General features: G+C 34.1%; 1 protein-coding gene across 6 annotated transcripts; it reads right to left on the bottom strand.

The window, feature by feature from the left end:
- Positions 1-285: 285 nt before the first annotated feature.
- Positions 286-14733, bottom strand: LOC139786841 (uncharacterized). 6 transcript variants are annotated; one of them, XM_071725946.1, is made up of 10 exons: positions 13707-14721; positions 7346-7584; positions 3127-3226; positions 2576-3032; positions 2277-2498; positions 1788-1989; positions 1314-1674; positions 945-1232; positions 619-756; positions 286-503 (listed from the first exon to the last, which is right to left on the bottom strand). In XM_071725946.1, the coding sequence occupies exons 4-9, from the start codon at positions 2830-2832 to the stop codon at positions 641-643; spliced, it is 1446 nt and encodes a 481-aa protein (XP_071582047.1). In that variant the 5' UTR covers positions 2833-3032; positions 3127-3226; positions 7346-7584; positions 13707-14721; the 3' UTR covers positions 286-503; positions 619-640. The 6 variants fall into 6 exon arrangements, 5 of the variants coding, with proteins under 5 accessions (XP_071582047.1, XP_071582045.1, XP_071582046.1 ...); XM_071725944.1 differs by having other exon boundaries at positions 914-1232; positions 13707-14718; XR_011722438.1 differs by having other exon boundaries at positions 286-756; positions 914-1232; positions 1783-1989; positions 13707-14733.
- Between the last annotated feature and the right edge of the window lie 2191 nt (positions 14734-16924).

The following is a 16924-nucleotide window of genomic DNA, read 5'->3' as shown; positions in this document are numbered from 1 at the left end:
TTATTATAATTACTAAATACATCTTTTTGGTAAAATATATTTGTGTATTTATTATACTTTCATTTAAAAAAAATTGTAAATCTTAAATTTTACTAATTTCAATTTATGTTTTAACAACTATTTGTATTTTAATATCAAAAATTTACTAACAATATTATTAAGTAGTTTTTCTAGTATTTCGCCGAACAATTATTTCAAACAAAGAAGTGACACCATCGCTCAAAAAATTCAAGTTATGAAAAAGAAAAGAAAGATAAAATGGTTCGAAAATAACAAAACTATAAATAAATGTGAATATTTCGTTTTTATTAAGCATTAACATATACCTACGTTTAAACCTAATTTATCAGATAATTTTTACAAAGTAAATTTGTAAGTAAACATATAAAAAGTAAATTGATTTGTCCTAAACTATCAAACAAAAACTATTTCAATTATTCGCCGAATGTATAGACGGACACGTGCGGATATCTTTCCTTCCATTGATTAACCAATTGATTAACCTGCAATTGATTTATATTACAGAAATCCAAAGAAATATTCTGCAGTTTAAAACATTGTTTCAAAATAACGGAACAATTATCAGGTATATCAAGTTTCATGTTAAAAAAACATAACTTTTTTAAGTTTTTGCACTGCGCTAGTAATTCCAACTGGTAATCAGTGAGGACAGCATGGGACAAATAAACTTCTTGCAAGTTTTGATAAGAGGGAAGTAATCTAAATAAGCTCTCATCATCAGCTGGGCATTCGTATCTGTAACAAAAATGATGTAATTAGTACAGTACTTTAATTGCAAAGAAAAAATTCATGTAACTTTTTCAAGATGCAATTCTCGCAAAAGAAGCAAACAAATTTCAATAAAGAATACAATAATGTGTGTTTTAAAAGAAAATGTAGCACACACACTTACAGATTAAGTATCACTTTTTGTAAATTCTTACAGTTAGCGAGAGCATTAATACCCTCAGATGTAAGACGACGTGCGTACAGTGGTGAATCTATGAGTTCCAAGTCATGACACGAATTTTCCAACTCTATTAGAACTGCATCGTCTATAAAGTCTTCAAAGCCTGCCGATAACTGACGAATCCGTTGATTATTTTGCAGTATTTTGCAAAGACGTTCGGTTGTTATACCAGTACGAGAAAGGTTTAAGTGTTCCAAATTATTTAGCCCCTCGAGATACGAAAATCCTTCGTCGTCTATGCCAGAATCACTTAGATCCAGTTCTAAGAAAAATTTGTATTACAAATTGTTATACAATTTACCAATAATTTTGACAATTATATACATTTATTATATGCATATACCTTTCAAATTTTTGCATGTCTCTGAAGTTTTAAGTAGGACAGGATTTAAACATTCTCCATCGTTGCAGTTACTTAATCTTAAATGCGTTAAACGCCTGCCGCAATTATCAAGAAAGTTTACGAAATCATTAACATCAAAGTTGCATCCTGTAAGATCTAATTGTTGCAAATATTTACATCTAGGTGTAAAATAACAAAATATATCGCACATATATTTGTCAGAGCTAATATATCGCATATTCAAACGTGTATAGAGTAGAGGATCCCGTGTTAAAATATCAAAGCGCCTATTATTTACTTCATTCATGCGGCATAATGTTACCACATCTAAGTATTTAAATATTTTTAGTAGTATTTCATTCTGTAAAGATAAAATATAATTAATAATACAAAATAAATACTTTAATACTTAAAGTACGAAATGTCATTGTAATAAATATTGTGATGAGAAATAGACTTCTTAGAATACTTTACAGGAAGCGCAGATAAACTGCAACGTGATAGCTCCTTGGATTCATCCGATGAGAGTTTCATACTCTTGGCACAAGTCGAATTACTTTTCAATAAAATATGACGCGGATATCTCTGATCAAGAGGTTGCTCATAACCAGGGATTACCTCCTGAGATACCTTTTTGTACTTCAAATTATTCTTATACGAAATCCTTCTTATGTCGCTGCAAATATTATCAGAACAAATTAAGGGGATCCTGGGCAGGGGACAATTACTGACAAAAACAGTCAGGGCTCGTTCTTTGAAACGGCTTTATAGATCGCAAAATCCTTTTACAGGAGTAAAGTATAGGTACTAATGAAGAGCGGAAATTTTTAAAAAATTAGTGATAATTGAAAAAAAATGCTGTCCTCATAACAATATTTTCTAATATAAACAGTTGTATAGGTTATATATGTACGAAATGAAATGTTTCCACTCTTCAGAATACGTGCACAAACAATAACATACCTTTGAAATTGAGATTGAAAGCCCGGAAAAAAAATATGGGCTTCGAAGAAATCGTACATATTTTCCACAAAAATATACACGCAGGTTAGTAAGTGGAGATGGCACAGGTATCGAACAAGGACAGATGTCATTTCGTTAGACAAAGACAAATACAGGAAAAACAAAATTAAAAATGTTGACATTATCAACATCCAGAAAGTTCGGCCGTCACTCCAGCATCCCCTTAATTTTTAAATTAATATTTATTATTAACAGAAAAAATGGATTAAAATATTATTTAATGTCAATGATAATAATACCTTTTATAAATAACACAATATTCAGGAAAATTTCGTTGCAGATGAACTATATCCAAGTGTGCACTTTTTGAATCTGCTGTTAAATTATGAACATCGTCGTGGTGTGAAGAGTAGATGCTGTTAATTCTTTTCAACAGATTACTTAAACTCTCGTTAGGATTCCTAGGAAGGATCAAATCTGATGTACCGATAAGCATCACAGCATCCAGTTTTGTATAAGTTTTATCTGAACTGCCCTTAAACATTAGTCTGAGCATTTTGGTTTTGAAGTTGCACGGATGCGACAACGGTGGAGAAAATAATCTTGATTTCGGGGATACAATCTGAGACGATTCATCCCACAACTGAATCCAGTGATTATTGGAATCTTGCGCCAAAATTTGAATTACGTTTCCAGGATTACATATTTCGTAAATACAGACTCTGATTGGATATACAGCTTCATGAAACTCGATATCTTTAAATAGAAAATATTATTATATTTACTCTCTTCTCAGCAAAAACGTATCTTCCTTAACAATATCTCATTTATCGATTTAAATATTACATACCAATATATCTTTTTGTCGCATTATAATCGTATGATGTGGGTCTCGTGACAGCTTTGTTTTGCCACGGAGATATTGAAACACTAGTACCATCCTTTAACGTCTATATTAGAAAATCAAAATTGTCAAATAGTAGAAAATCTTGTAATATATAATATATAGCGATTGACTCAACTTCCGAATAGCCTCTACCTCCGAATTTGATGAAACTTGCAGCAATTGTTGACCATTAGAGGACACGTTCATACTATAAAGGATTTTGTACGGAAACAAATAGGAACGGAGAAATTGGCGTCAAAAATTCAAAATTTTTATTCTAATTTATAGACAATCTAGTAGTTGAATTTTGATGAAATTTGAGTGGTGTAGGTTAATAGGTCCTACCTTACACCGATTTCTCTGTAATCACATGCGCATGCAAGAAGTGTGCGAATTTGAAACATCATTGCGCGACAGAGGGCCTAAATGGGGATTAAAGGGCAAAGCGCCTAGGGGGGGGGGGTCCAAGGGGGCGAAGTCCACCGGTTGGGGTAAAGGGGCGGAGTCCCCTAAAAGGGGGTCCAGGGGGTTCGGAGGGGCGGAGCTGTGATATAACACTTTTCTATTGCAAAAGCAACATTTATTACGAAAACAAGACTTAATCTGGTAGAAAACTGTCGTGAAACAGGTGTTGGCAGAGAAGGTGGTTGTAGAGAGAGGGGCAACGTCCTACCTTGCGTAGAGGTCTTGCTAATCTTTTCCGTATCTATTTTTAGTATATTGTAGACTCATCTATTTAGACGTCTTATAAGTTAGCGGAACAAAGTGAGCAGAATCGATTTTAATTAATATTTTTATTTGTTGCTCATTTGTTGCTAAAAAGTTGCCAAAGAAAAAAATTTGTTGCTCTGCAAGTTTTCTTAAAAAACGATGTTCCGCTAAGAGAAGATTAAGTTAGCGTGACAATATACATATAATAACGAAATTGCACATAACAATAACGTAAGAATTTGTTGCTAATTTGTTGCTAATTTGTTGCTCGCATAAATGTAAATAACAGCGGAAAACCACAGCGTGCGGACAGTTATAAGAGTAAAGTATTAGAAAAAAAATTGTTGCTTGTTTAAATTTGGTACTGGTGTATTGTCTGAATTTGTTGCTCTCGATATATTCGAGTTCCGAATTTGTTGCTTGCAAAATAAGTATAAACAATAGCGGAAAACCTCAACGTGCAGCTAGTTACAAGAGTAAAGTATCAGAAAAGAATTTGTTGCTCGTTTAAATTTGGTACTGGCGTATTGTCTGAATTTGTTGCTCTCGATATATCCGAGTTTGGAATTTGTTGCTTGCAAAATAAGTATAAACAATAGCGGAAAACCTCAGCGTGCAGCTAGTTATACGAGTAAAGTATCAGAAAAGAATTTGTTGCTCGTTTAAATTTGGTACTGGCGTATTGTCTGAATTTGTTGCTCTCGATATATCCGAGTTTCGAATTTGTTGCTTGCAAAATAAGTATAAACAATAGCGGAAAACCTCAGCGTGCAGCTACCCGTGTAGAAATGTTCATAAGGCTCTAATAAGGGCCCAACATAGTTGGCCTGAATATAAATCAGGGCCTTGTAGGGCAAAATGATAAGGCCCTTATATGGCATGTAACAAATTGTTTACAAGGCCCTTATAAGGAAAGTTTTTCAGGCCCTTATAAGGAAAGTTTTTCGGGTCCTTATAAGGAAAGTTTTTCGGGCCCTTATAAGGAAAGTTTTTCAGGCCTTGATAAAAAGGCCTTATTTCGACCAGAATTACAATTCATGCTTTCTTAAGGCCTTTCAGAGAAAATTTTAAGATACAGCGACATTGGTCCAATGCTACGTGCCAGTATCGAGCCAGTATCGAGGAGCCGACACTGATTTCCGATATTCACCCGACATAAAAAAAATTATTTATTTTGATATTTTATTACTATTTTTTAACTAAATTTATTTCTTAAGATGCAGTCTATGATTATAAATATTTTCTCGTATTTGAAAAACACACTTACCTTGGTGGGATTCGAACTCGGGACCTCTGGATCGTGAGCCAACTGCCTTACGTGGTAGACTACTTCTTAATTTGTTGTAAGTGTTATATATAATCTACATATGTCATAAGCAGCGCAAATATATAATTTTTCAAAAATTATCTTAAGAAACAAATTCAGTTTAAAAAGAGTAATAAAATTTTGAATTGGATATATGATATAATATTTCTTAATGTCGGGTGAATGTCAGAAACCAGTGCCGGCTTATTACGTTTTGTGTTCGTAAATATATTTATAAAGTTAAAACATCCTTATCAAATCCTTACAAGGGCCTCACTAAACAAAAATAAGGAAACCTTTCTTATGGAATCCCTAATAAATAATGATCGGGACCTCATCAGGTTAGCCCTAATAAATAAGTATTTATGAAGTTAAAACATCCTTATCAAATCCTTACAAGGGCCTTACTAGACAAAAATAAGGAAACCTTTCTTATGGCTTCCCTAATAAATAATGATCGGGACCTTATCCGGTTAGCCCTAATAAATAAGTATTTATGAAGTTAAAACATCCTTATCAAATCCTTACAAGGGCCTTATTAGATAAAAATAAGGAAACCTTTCTTATGGAATCCCTAATAAATAATGATCGGGACCTCATTAGGTTAAAATAGGGAAACCTTTCTTATGGCATCCCTAATAACTAATGATCGGGGCCTTATGTTATGTAAGGCCATCCCTAACAAATTTCTACACGGGTAGTTATACGAGTAAAGTATCAGAAAAGATTTTGTTGCTCGTTTAAATTTGGTACTGGCGTATTGTCTGAATTTGTTGCTTTCGATATATTCAAGTTCCGAATTTGTTGCTTGCAAAATAAGTATAAACAATAGCGGAAAACCTCAGCGTGCAGCTAGTTACAAGAGTAAAGTATCAGAAAAGAATTTGTTGCTCGTTTAAATTTGCTACTGGCGTATTGTCTGATCTTGTTGCTCTCGATATATTCAAGTTCCGAATTTGTTGCTTGCAAAATAAGTATAAACAATAGCGGAAAACCTCAGCGTGTAGCTAGTTATACGCGTAAGGTATCAGAAAAGAATTTGCTGCTCGTTTAAATTTGGTACTGGCGTATTGTCTGAATTTCATCCTGAGATGTTTTAAGCTATAGTTTATACTTATTTTGCAAGCAACAAATTCGAAACTCGGATATATCGAGAGCAACAAATTCAGACAATACGCCAGTACCAAATTTAAACGAGCAATAAAATTTTTCTGATACTTACTCTTGTAACTATCCGCACGCTGAGGTTTTCCGCTGTTATTTACACTTATGTTGCGAGCAACAAATTAGCAACAAATTCTTACGTTGTTGTTATGTGCAATTTCGTTATTATATGTATATTGTCACGCTAACTTAATCTTCTCTTAGCGGAACATCGTTTTTTAAGAAAACTTACAGAGCAACAAATTTTTTTCTTTGGCAACTTTTTAGCTAACAAATGAGCAACAAATAAAAATATTAACTAAAATCGATTCTGCTCACTTTGTTCCGCTAACTTATAAGACGTTCTATTTAGTAAGGCGAAGATTTAGTAGATATATAAATCCTTATACACGCCAAGTGAATGGAACGTTCTACCTTGCGTACGGGGCCTCGCTAATATTTTCAATATTCATATTTTTATTATATGGTAGACTCATGTATTTAGTAAGGAGAAGATTTAATACAGATATTCATTTATTATTAATCTATAGTCCAAAAGCATTTTTCTCTTGTCATGAAGCATCTGTCGCTTAGCGGCTCGCGACCGCGACCGTGATTGCAATTACCGGATTACGTCTCTTGACCAATGAGAAATGTCCGATTTTCGAGCAGCTTCTTTCTCATTGGTCAAGAAATGTAATCGCAATCGCAGTCGCGGCATCTCGCGGCTGCGAGCCGCTAATCTGATACGGGCTTTACGTGCTAAACTTGGTCTAGGTTTTAGTTTCTCTTTGCCGCTCCGACGTTTATATGTAACTGTCTGTACACACATATTAATATGTAATCAGTAATCATTCATTAGTAATTAGTAAATCATACAATTTACCATTTGTATTTTTTTAACTTCTCCGTTCCTATTTGTTTTCGTACAAAATCCTTTATAGTGTGGGTGTATCCTTTAATGCTATACAATTGCTGTAAGTTTCATTAAATTTGGAGGTAGAGGCTATTCGGAAGACTTACCGGGATAATTGGTAAATGAAGTTGTCCGTCCAAATTTGGAAATTTGGGTGGCCCAATTATGTGAGGGGCAGTACAGAATATGCTAAGACTCCCGTGGTCCACGGCAATAATCTTTTCTTCACAAATTGATAGATGAAGTCAACACTATCCTCTTCTCCTACGGATACTCTGCCGACATAGGGATATCGACTACAACTCTCGCAATATGAAGATTTATTGTGGGTTGTCATATTGTCTGTCTAAAAGAAGACAACAAATATGAAGAATAATAATCCTTTCTTTTTTAACATATGCTAAAATGCATTATAATATCATACATATTTATAATTATAGCGTTAAGATTATATGTATAATCTAACAATAAATTTATCTTGCTTCCATTCGCATTGCTAAGTACTGACATCATTACATAGTTTGCATGTGTGTGTTGAATATCATTATTAAATAATTAATTATTTTAAAGAAAATAACAGTTAATTTTTAATTTTGTTAATGTAGAAAAATGTTCTTTTATAGATCTGAAATATCGAGAGCTCTGTGTTCTTCTACTACCACGTGGCACACACGCGTGCACGCAAGCACAAAAGAAAGAACAAAAAAAATACACAATTTAGATCGCTCACATTCGCCAGACTTACGCTTCGTTTCTAAATAACTATAAAGTTCCATTCTACAATAGTCGTAAGAGTAGATGTAAGACGCTTAAGCAGTAAGCTACTGACTAATGCTGGGTCTACAATGCGAGTCGCAAAGTCGTGAGTCGCATGAATTGACCAATCACAGTGGAATTTGAGGAGAATAATCGACTGTGATTGGTCAATTCTTGCGACTCACGACTTTGCGACTCGCATTGTAGACCCAGCATAACAAGATTTTTACAATTCAAAAATAATCGATTGTATTTGGTCAAGTGCTAGTAATAGTCTAAGAGCTGGCTACATAAAAATGCAAGGTATAAGGTACATGAAATATTTATAGCTAGAGAGGTTCTATTAGCACTCCCGGACACTGAGTGACCAGTCTGCCTGCGCGCTTAGGAAGATTAAGGCGGGGGCGGACGGTCAAAAATGACAAATTTTACAAGGAAAAAAATGATAAAGCTCAGGGATAAAAATTATAGGAATGTTAAGTATTTGTTGCTACGAAACGCGGAAAATTATTGGCAGACGATTTCGTGGAAGAGAAAGCGCCGGCAGACTGCAACAAAGCGGCGTTAACTTTTGTGAAAAAAAATGATAAGCTTCATGATTAAAAATTATTGGTAATAATTATTAAACTGTTAACGAAGCTATGTGCTAAATGGCAGACGAAAAAACTGAAGACAACATCGAGGCAGACTGTGATGAAGAGCGCGGTTTCGATCGCGCTTCTTAACGAGTTAGTTCCGTACGATGCGTTACTACGATATGTTATTTTGTTAATTATATTATGTCGACAATAAGATAACAATTTCTATATTATATATATATAATAAATGCTAAAAGATATGTTTAACATTAGAATAATTTTTTTATTAACAAAAAAATACTATAAAAAATTGTAGACTTATTCTATTTCGCTGTTTGCATCGGATTCATCGTACTGCATATCTTCTTCGCTTTCGCAATCGATAGCATCCTCAGATTCGATTTCGTTGATATCTGCTGAAAAACGACATTAAAAATTAAAAATGACTATTAACAAATATGAGATTGAAAGCGTGTGCAAAGATTTGTACCTTCAGACTGTTCTTGATCAATAACAACGTCTTTAACACTAGATGGTATCTGAGGTCCATCGAACCATCGAAACTGGTATTTGGAGTTGATTATCACCCATCCGCAGTCTTCTGGTACCAAAAAAGTCACCTACAAAATTTTGACGCTTCATCGATACCTCCTTGTGCAGCTGAATTAAGACCGCAATTCTTAAGATCTATGTATATCGCCAGATTATGGAGCCACGCTCACAAGAAAATTCCGACTTTTTTGGTACCAGAAGACTGCGGATGGGTGATAATCAACTTTCAAATACCAGTTCCGATGGTTCGATGGACCTCAGATGCCATCTAGTGTTAAAGACGTTGTTATTGATCAAGAACAGTCTGAAGGTACAAATCTTTGCACACGCTTTCAATCTCATATTTGTTAATAGTCATTTTTAATTTTTAATGTCGTTTTTCAGCAGATATCAACGAAATCGAATCTGAGGATGCTATCGATTGCGAAAGCGAAGAAGATATGCAGTACGATGAATCCGATGCAAACAGCGAAATAGAATAAGTCTACAATTTTTTATAGTATTTTTTTGTTAATAAAAAAATTATTCTAATGTTAAACATATCTTTTAGCATTTATTATATATATATAATATAGAAATTGTTATCTTATTGTCGACATAATATAATTAACAAAATAACATATCGTAGTAACGCATCGTACGGAACTAACTCGTTAAGAAGCGCGATCGAAACCGCGCTCTTCATCACAGTCTGCCTCGATGTTGTCTTCAGTTTTTTCGTCTGCCATTTATCACATAGCTTCGTTAACAGTTTAGTAATTATTACCAATAATTTTTAATCATGAAGCTTATCATTTTTTTTTTTCACAAAAGTTAACGCCGCTTTGTTGCAGTCTGCCGGCGCTTTCTTTTCCACGAAATCGTCTGCCAATAATTTTCCGCGTTTCGTAGCAACAAATACTTAACATTTCTATAATTTTTATCCCTGAGCTTTATCATTTTTTTCCTTGTAAAATTTGTCATTTTTTACCGTCTGCCCCCGCCTTAATCTTCCTAAGCGCGCAGGCAGACTGGTCACTCAGTGTCCGGGAGTGCTAATGGAACCTCTCTAGCTATAAATATTTCATGTACCTTATACCTTGCATTTTTATGTAGCCAGCTCTCCGTCTATAATGCTCTTATACCGCATACTCTTACAGTTATTGTACAATAATGGGTTTAAAATTTTCCGAAATGTATTTTTTATTTTACTCAATGTATCTTTTATCTCATTCTTTCCGATACACGTTATAACATGTTCCACCACGTGGTACTGTTTTCAGCTGTGTGAAGTTGGTCCCCCCACTACTGAAAATCCAATAATAACTATTACCATTCGTTTGATGGTTGCGTGCTGACGTTTGGTAGTCCATTCCCGATGATTGGTAGTCAAAACTGTAACTAATAATGCGTAAAAAAGACATATGCGCGTGAAGTTAGCCCCCCCTCTTGTAAAACTCGGCTTTCCAGACTGCGTATATCATTATAACTGTAAGCATTCGTTTGGTGTGGTCGCGTGCTGACGTTTGGTAGTCCATTCCTATTTATTGTTAGCTAAAACTGTAATTAATAATACAAAAAAAGACATACGCGCGTGAAGTTAGACCCGCCTTTTTTTATTTGGCTTCCAGACTGCATATATTATCGAACACATGCATATATTAACCGAACAAGTAACATTTACTTTACCAATAAATAATTAACCTGCATATATTATTATAACTATAAGAAATCGTTTGATGCATTTAGTAATAAAAATATAATTGTTAAAGAAGACAATAAAATATATATGTGTGTAACTAGTGTCTGTGAAGTTGGCATATCACCAGCAGATCAAAAATAAAAGGGAGTTCTTGTCGCATGCAGTCGAGTTCTATAGTTCCTGATACTTTTTAGCAATAGTTCTGGTGATTTTATCCAAAAAACAGTCGATCGAAAAAATGATCTGCTAACTTCCCGTAGCAGATCATTTTCTAGCAAATAAAAAATAAAAAAAAATTCTTGTCGCATGCAGTCGAGTTCTATAGTTCCTGATACTTTTTAGTAATAGTTCTGTTGATTTTGGCAAAAAAAAGTCCATTGAAAAAATTATCTGCCATTTTTCCGAAATCTCGGAGTTTCGGTTTATCTAAAATATTTTTCGAATAGTTTTGAGCATACTGAAGCATTTTCTAAAGAGTTTCCAACACTAGCAATGTTGCATGACTGTTTAAAAAATTAATACCGCCCGAAAACCGAGTACTTAGAGAGAAAAGAGTGATATGCTGTACGAAATGTAACACTTCCGGTTTATCTAAAATATTTTTCGAATAGTTCTGAGCGTACTGAAGCATTATCTACAGAGTTCCCGACACTAGCAATGTTGAATAATTTTTTTTATAAATTAATACCGCCCGAAATCCGAGTATTTAGAGAGAATAGGGTGATATGCTGTACGAAATGTCGCAGTTCCGGTTTATCTAAAATATTTTTTGAATAGTTCTGAACATACTAAAGCATTTTCTAAAGAGTTCCCGACACTGGCAATGTTGTATAATTGTTTAAAAAATTAATACCGTTTGAAAACCAAGTATTTAGAGAGAATAGAGTGATATGCTGTACGAAATGTCGCAGTTCTGGTTTATCTAAAATATTTTCCGAATAGTTCTGAACATACTAAAGCAATTTCTAAAGAATTCCCGACACTAACAATGCTGTATAATTTTTTTTATAAATTAATACCGCCCGAAAGCCGAGTATTTAGAGAGCATAGGGTGATATGCTGCACAAAATGTCGCAGTTTCGGTTTATCTAAAATATTTTTCGAATATTTTTCGAATTTTTCGAAATGTCAAGTAATATAATCCTTTAATTTTTAGAATTGTAGAGCGTAATTAAAATAACGACTAATTATGTTTTGTAATTTTTACGACTATGCACATTTAATAATTACAAAAAATATATAATCATAAAATGCTCGTTAAATAAATATTAATGATTGTAATTAAACATGCAATCGTACAAGAATATTTCTATAAAACGCATGGTTACACACATATATATTTTATTGTCTTCTTTAACAATTATATTTTTAATTACTAAATGCATCAAACGAATTCTTACAGTTATAATAATATATGCAGATTAATTATTTATTGGTAAAGTAAATGTTCGGTAGTTCGGTTTGATAATATATGCAGTCTGGAAAGCCAAATTTTATAAAAAGAGCGTCTAACTTCAGGCGCGTATGTCTTTTTTTTGTATTATTAATTACAGTTTTAGCTAACAATAAATGGGAATGGACTATCAAACGTTAGCACGCGACCACCAAACGAATGCTTACAATTATAACGATATACGCAGTCTGTGGAAAGCCGAGTTTTACAAGAGAGGGGGCTATTTTCACGCGCGTGTCTTTTTTTTGTATTATCGATTACAGTTTTGATTAACAATCAACGGGAATGGACTACCAAACGTCAGCACGCGACCACCAAACGAATGCTTACAATTATAACGATATACGCAGTCTGGAAAGCCGAGTTTTACAAGAGAGGGGGCTAACTTCACGCGCATATGTCGTTTTTTCGCATTATTAGTTACAATTTTGACTACCAATCATCGGGAATGGACTACCACCACCAAACGAATGGTAACCAAACACCACCAAACGACCACCAAACAAATGGTAATAGTTATTATTGTATTTTCAGTAGTAGGGGGGGGGCCAACTTCACACAGCTATTGAAAACGCATTCATTCCGATTCAATTTCACCAAATTTAAGGACGTTCTCCGGTCCTTATACTAGAAAAAATCGATTTTCTTAGGATTTTCTTGAAACTGTGAATATACGTTAATTTAGGTGTGCTTTATGCGTGGTATAAATTTCAGTACCTTTTCCGGTATAAAAAATAAAGATACTGAGCCTCAAAGTTACAACTTTTACTAATGAAAAGGTTTTCCAGGCCAAACGGTAAGAGATACGAGGTTGGCCAAGAGGACCAAAGTTGCTCCTCTCGTCGAGTTCTATAAGGAAAAAATGCCAAAACTAAAAAAAATTAAATTTAAATTTTTTTTTTGAAACTTTGAGGCTCAGTATCTTTAATTTTTATACCGGAAGAGGTACTGAAATTTATACCACGCATAAAGCACACCTAAATTAACGTATATTCACAGTTTCAAGAAAATCCTAAGAAAATCGATTTTCTCTAGTATAAGGACCGGAGAACGTCCTTAATACGGAACCAATCGAATTTAATCGGTCATTTTCAGCAGGGATGAGTTTAAGATTTTCCGAAATGTATTTTTTATCTTACTCAATGTATCTTTTATCTAATTTTCCGATACACGTTAGAACTGTTTTACCACGTGGTACTGTGTTTCACTTGGTAGAAGAACATACGGTATATACACACATTCACGTGCACCAAAGAAAAAAAATTGCAAAATTTAAATTGCTTACGTTCGCTACACTTACGCTTTTAAATGACTAAAATTTTTCAAAATGTATTTTTTTATTTATTTAATGTATCTTTTATCTCATTGTTTGATATAGGTTCCTAACCTAACCTAACCTGACCTAACCTTGTGACCGAACTTTGGGTCTGAGAATATTATAAACTCACTTTGAGTTGAAATAACGGTCGCCACTACGTTTATCGTGTGAGTGTAGAACGTATGAGAGCCAACGATGTACTCGAAAGCTGCTTATAACTTCCTTCCTTCCTGTCTCGTACCAAGATACAAAATGTCCGCTGCTCAGCTTTACGCGTAGTAATGATCAATGTCCTCGGACAAGATCGCGCACTAACACTCGGTTCACGAACGATTTCGTCAAGGATTAAGATGAAGATTTATTTAAATAATTATATTGAATCTCGTTTTGAGTTAACAAAACAACGATATATATATTTATTTCTTGCACACGAATACAATTATGCGTAAGCGATTGACGAATCAAAAACTGTTCGCGGGCGTTACCCGGGTCCCTAACAGCATTAATATCCTGTATATTTATAAAATATACATTTGCTGTTAGGGGTACAAATCTCGATCCTTCGGAATACGACGTTAATATCGGATTCAATTACTCGTAGAACGAACGCTGCGTCAAGACTTTTAATAGTAATCGCGTATCGCGAAACTATCTTTTCCCTGAGCGTATTATTTACGATCGCGAATAAACGATATACAATATTGCGCAATCTAAAATACTCTAAGACCGCACTCGACTATACGTCCGCAGTCTTCAACAACTAGGCGAGAAAAGACCTGAAAAGACCTCGACTCTACTCAATCTAGCACCACCTCTCCTTCGAGCATGCGCAGCGAGCGCCTGGGCGGTCACGCCATGCACTTATGCACATCTGCCATCTTCTTTCTCTTTCTATCATGTAGCTGTCTCTCTCTCTTCGGCTCAACGGAAACTTTCTCTTTTGATGCAAACTGCAACTCGACCTTGATCAAAACATGCTAACAGAAAAATTCCTGAATTCGGGGCGTATCAGGCTTGGTCGGGAAGCGGGTTTGGCTGACGTGCTGGGCCTGGGGCGAGGTGAACCGATCGGCGTTCTCGCGCCAGTCCCGGGGATCCGAGCTCGGTCCCGTGCCTTGGCCTCCCGCGGATTTTCCTTGCTGCGAGGTTTCCGTGGTGGCTCACAGTGGGATGAAATGCAAATCTAGCTGGACAAAACTAAAAAAAATCAATATTCTTAAATAAATCAAATAACATAGTAAAGTATTATTTATACTTGTATAATGCAGATTCTATCATAATAAGGCCGGTAAAATATTCTGATGTTGTTATAACAAAGCCCATAATAACAGTTTCTCAGAGCAACTAGTTATTGGAAAATTATATTGTGTCTTTACATAATTATGAAAGTATATTATTGCAATTAAATTGTAATATTTTTGTGTTCATTTAAAAGGTTAAATTACGTTCTTTCAGTTTACGTTATGTGTTTTATTTTAATTCTTGTATGTTCAAAGAAATTTAATGAAAAGTAAGTATTACTTTTTATTGTATAATTAGTATACATTATTGAGTAGAAAAAGCTTCAACCGGCTTCATCCAAAATAATCAAACCATAATTAGATTCTTTGTAGTACATATTTTAAGCACTGTATAAAATGATGTGCTACTTTTTGCAACTTTTGCAAATATTCTATCTTTTAACAGTAGATTTTTTGTAAATGCGTAAATAATATTAAAATATTATTCAAATTATGGAATGAATTTTGCATAAAAGCTAAAAATTATTTATTTAAGTTTGGCGGAACGAAGAAATCTAATTTTATTTACAATATAGGATGTCTATAAAGTCTGTCTCTACCCCTTTGAATAATTTTTCAATATTATTTACGCACTTAAAAAAATCTACTGTTAGAAGATAGAATATTTGCAAAAGATAAAAAACATCCAACAAGCAGCAAGATAGGCCGACCATTCGACATACAAATCGCCGAGAAAATGGAAAAAATATTTTATTACATCGAAAATCACGATAATTGCCAATTCACGTTAGCAGAGCTGCGAGATTTGCTTGGAGAAGATGCCCCTGCGGATATGACGATCCAAACAAAATTAATAGAAAAATATGGTAAAAATATTATTATTACTGTGAAGCCAAATAAAATGACAATAATATGTTTTTAATAACAATAATTTTTTTACATTTGACATGGATTAGGCCTACTGGGGACACCATGTAAAAAAAAACGCGCCTTGTATATTACCTCAAAGGTGGTGCGGAAATGGATACAACGCTCGACGTACACATTCGTCACTTTGTATTTCGCAAACGGTTCATCGTACGTAAAAAATGAATAGAACCATTTTTGTAGAGAATTTCATGATCTTTCTTTTTTGTAACCACCTTAATTGACCTCCAAGCCATACAAAACGAGATTTTCGCAAAAAACTGATTTTCGTGACCTTTGATCTTGAATAACTTTTTTAGCCCTGCCGATATCGTTCTCTATTTTTAATATGTTATTTAAAACAACGAAATAAAGCGATTAAAAAAAAAGTAGGATCTATAATTTTTTTGAACAGAAAACCTAAAATGACTGGACTAAATGGTGTTTTTTCCACGAGGTCGCATTTATCTCGATTTCCATCAAGTACAGATGCAAGACACAAATTATGGATACGTAATAGTGGTAAGTTTTTTACATATATATATTTTTACATTTTCTTGTATTAGACGCACATGCATGCATAAATATACGTAATACATACATACGTACGTGTACATACATATACATATACATACATATATATATATTATATATAGATATTGACAAAATTATATAGGCATCCTAATTTTCATCGAAATTTTACTCAATTTTAAATTAGTAACTCCGCGTAACTCCGCGAAAAATGATCATATTGAAAAAAAATTTTCTTCTATTTTAAAGGGTAAAGTCTGTACTTAAAGGAACATATGACAGAAATTGATTTTATCCTTTCCCCATTCCAATATTTTTTCTAACGTAAGAACGTATTTAATCTTCCAAAAATGCAATTTTTGATGCACTCTACGGGGTGAAATAAATTTTTTGCGCTGTTACGTCCTGCAGACTCCACGATTTCCCTTTCTCGCGGGAAATCTTGTGCGGCTAAGAGTGGCCCTCAAGATTAGGATACACAAACCGAGCACGGACGGTTGTCGATCGGGGAGTGAGTTTAGATCTCCTCACATTTCTTTTTTTTATGATCAAATGAAACCAACCCTCCAGATTACGAATTGGTGACAGACGGGGCGTATGGTGACCAGATTCTCAGCAACCTTATCGGGCCCATAACTATAAACCCGGCGACATGACGCGTAAAAGAGGC

The sequence above is a fragment of the Temnothorax nylanderi genome, unplaced genomic scaffold (genome assembly GCF_030848795.1).
Source record: "Temnothorax nylanderi isolate EJ_2023f unplaced genomic scaffold, tnyl_v1.0 TNYL_tig1165_pilon, whole genome shotgun sequence".
Taxonomy (NCBI): domain Eukaryota; kingdom Metazoa; phylum Arthropoda; class Insecta; order Hymenoptera; family Formicidae; genus Temnothorax; species Temnothorax nylanderi.
This window is presented reverse-complemented; position numbering and strand designations above follow the sequence as displayed.

What these genes read in the sequence shown, in the direction of transcription:
- LOC139786841 (XM_071725942.1), bottom strand. Translation starts at nt 2,832, where the DNA reads ATGCTCAGACTAATGTTTAAGGGCAGTTCAGATAAAACTTATACAAAA. An exon ending in TATTGTGTTATTTATAAAAG is followed by an intron (nt 2,499 to 2,575) that starts GTATTATTATCA and finishes TTAAAAATTAAG; the next exon opens with GGGATGCTGGAGTGACGGCC. An exon ending in GACATGCAAAAATTTGAAAG is followed by an intron (nt 1,233 to 1,313) that starts GTATATGCATAT and finishes AATTTTTCTTAG; the next exon opens with AACTGGATCTAAGTGATTCT.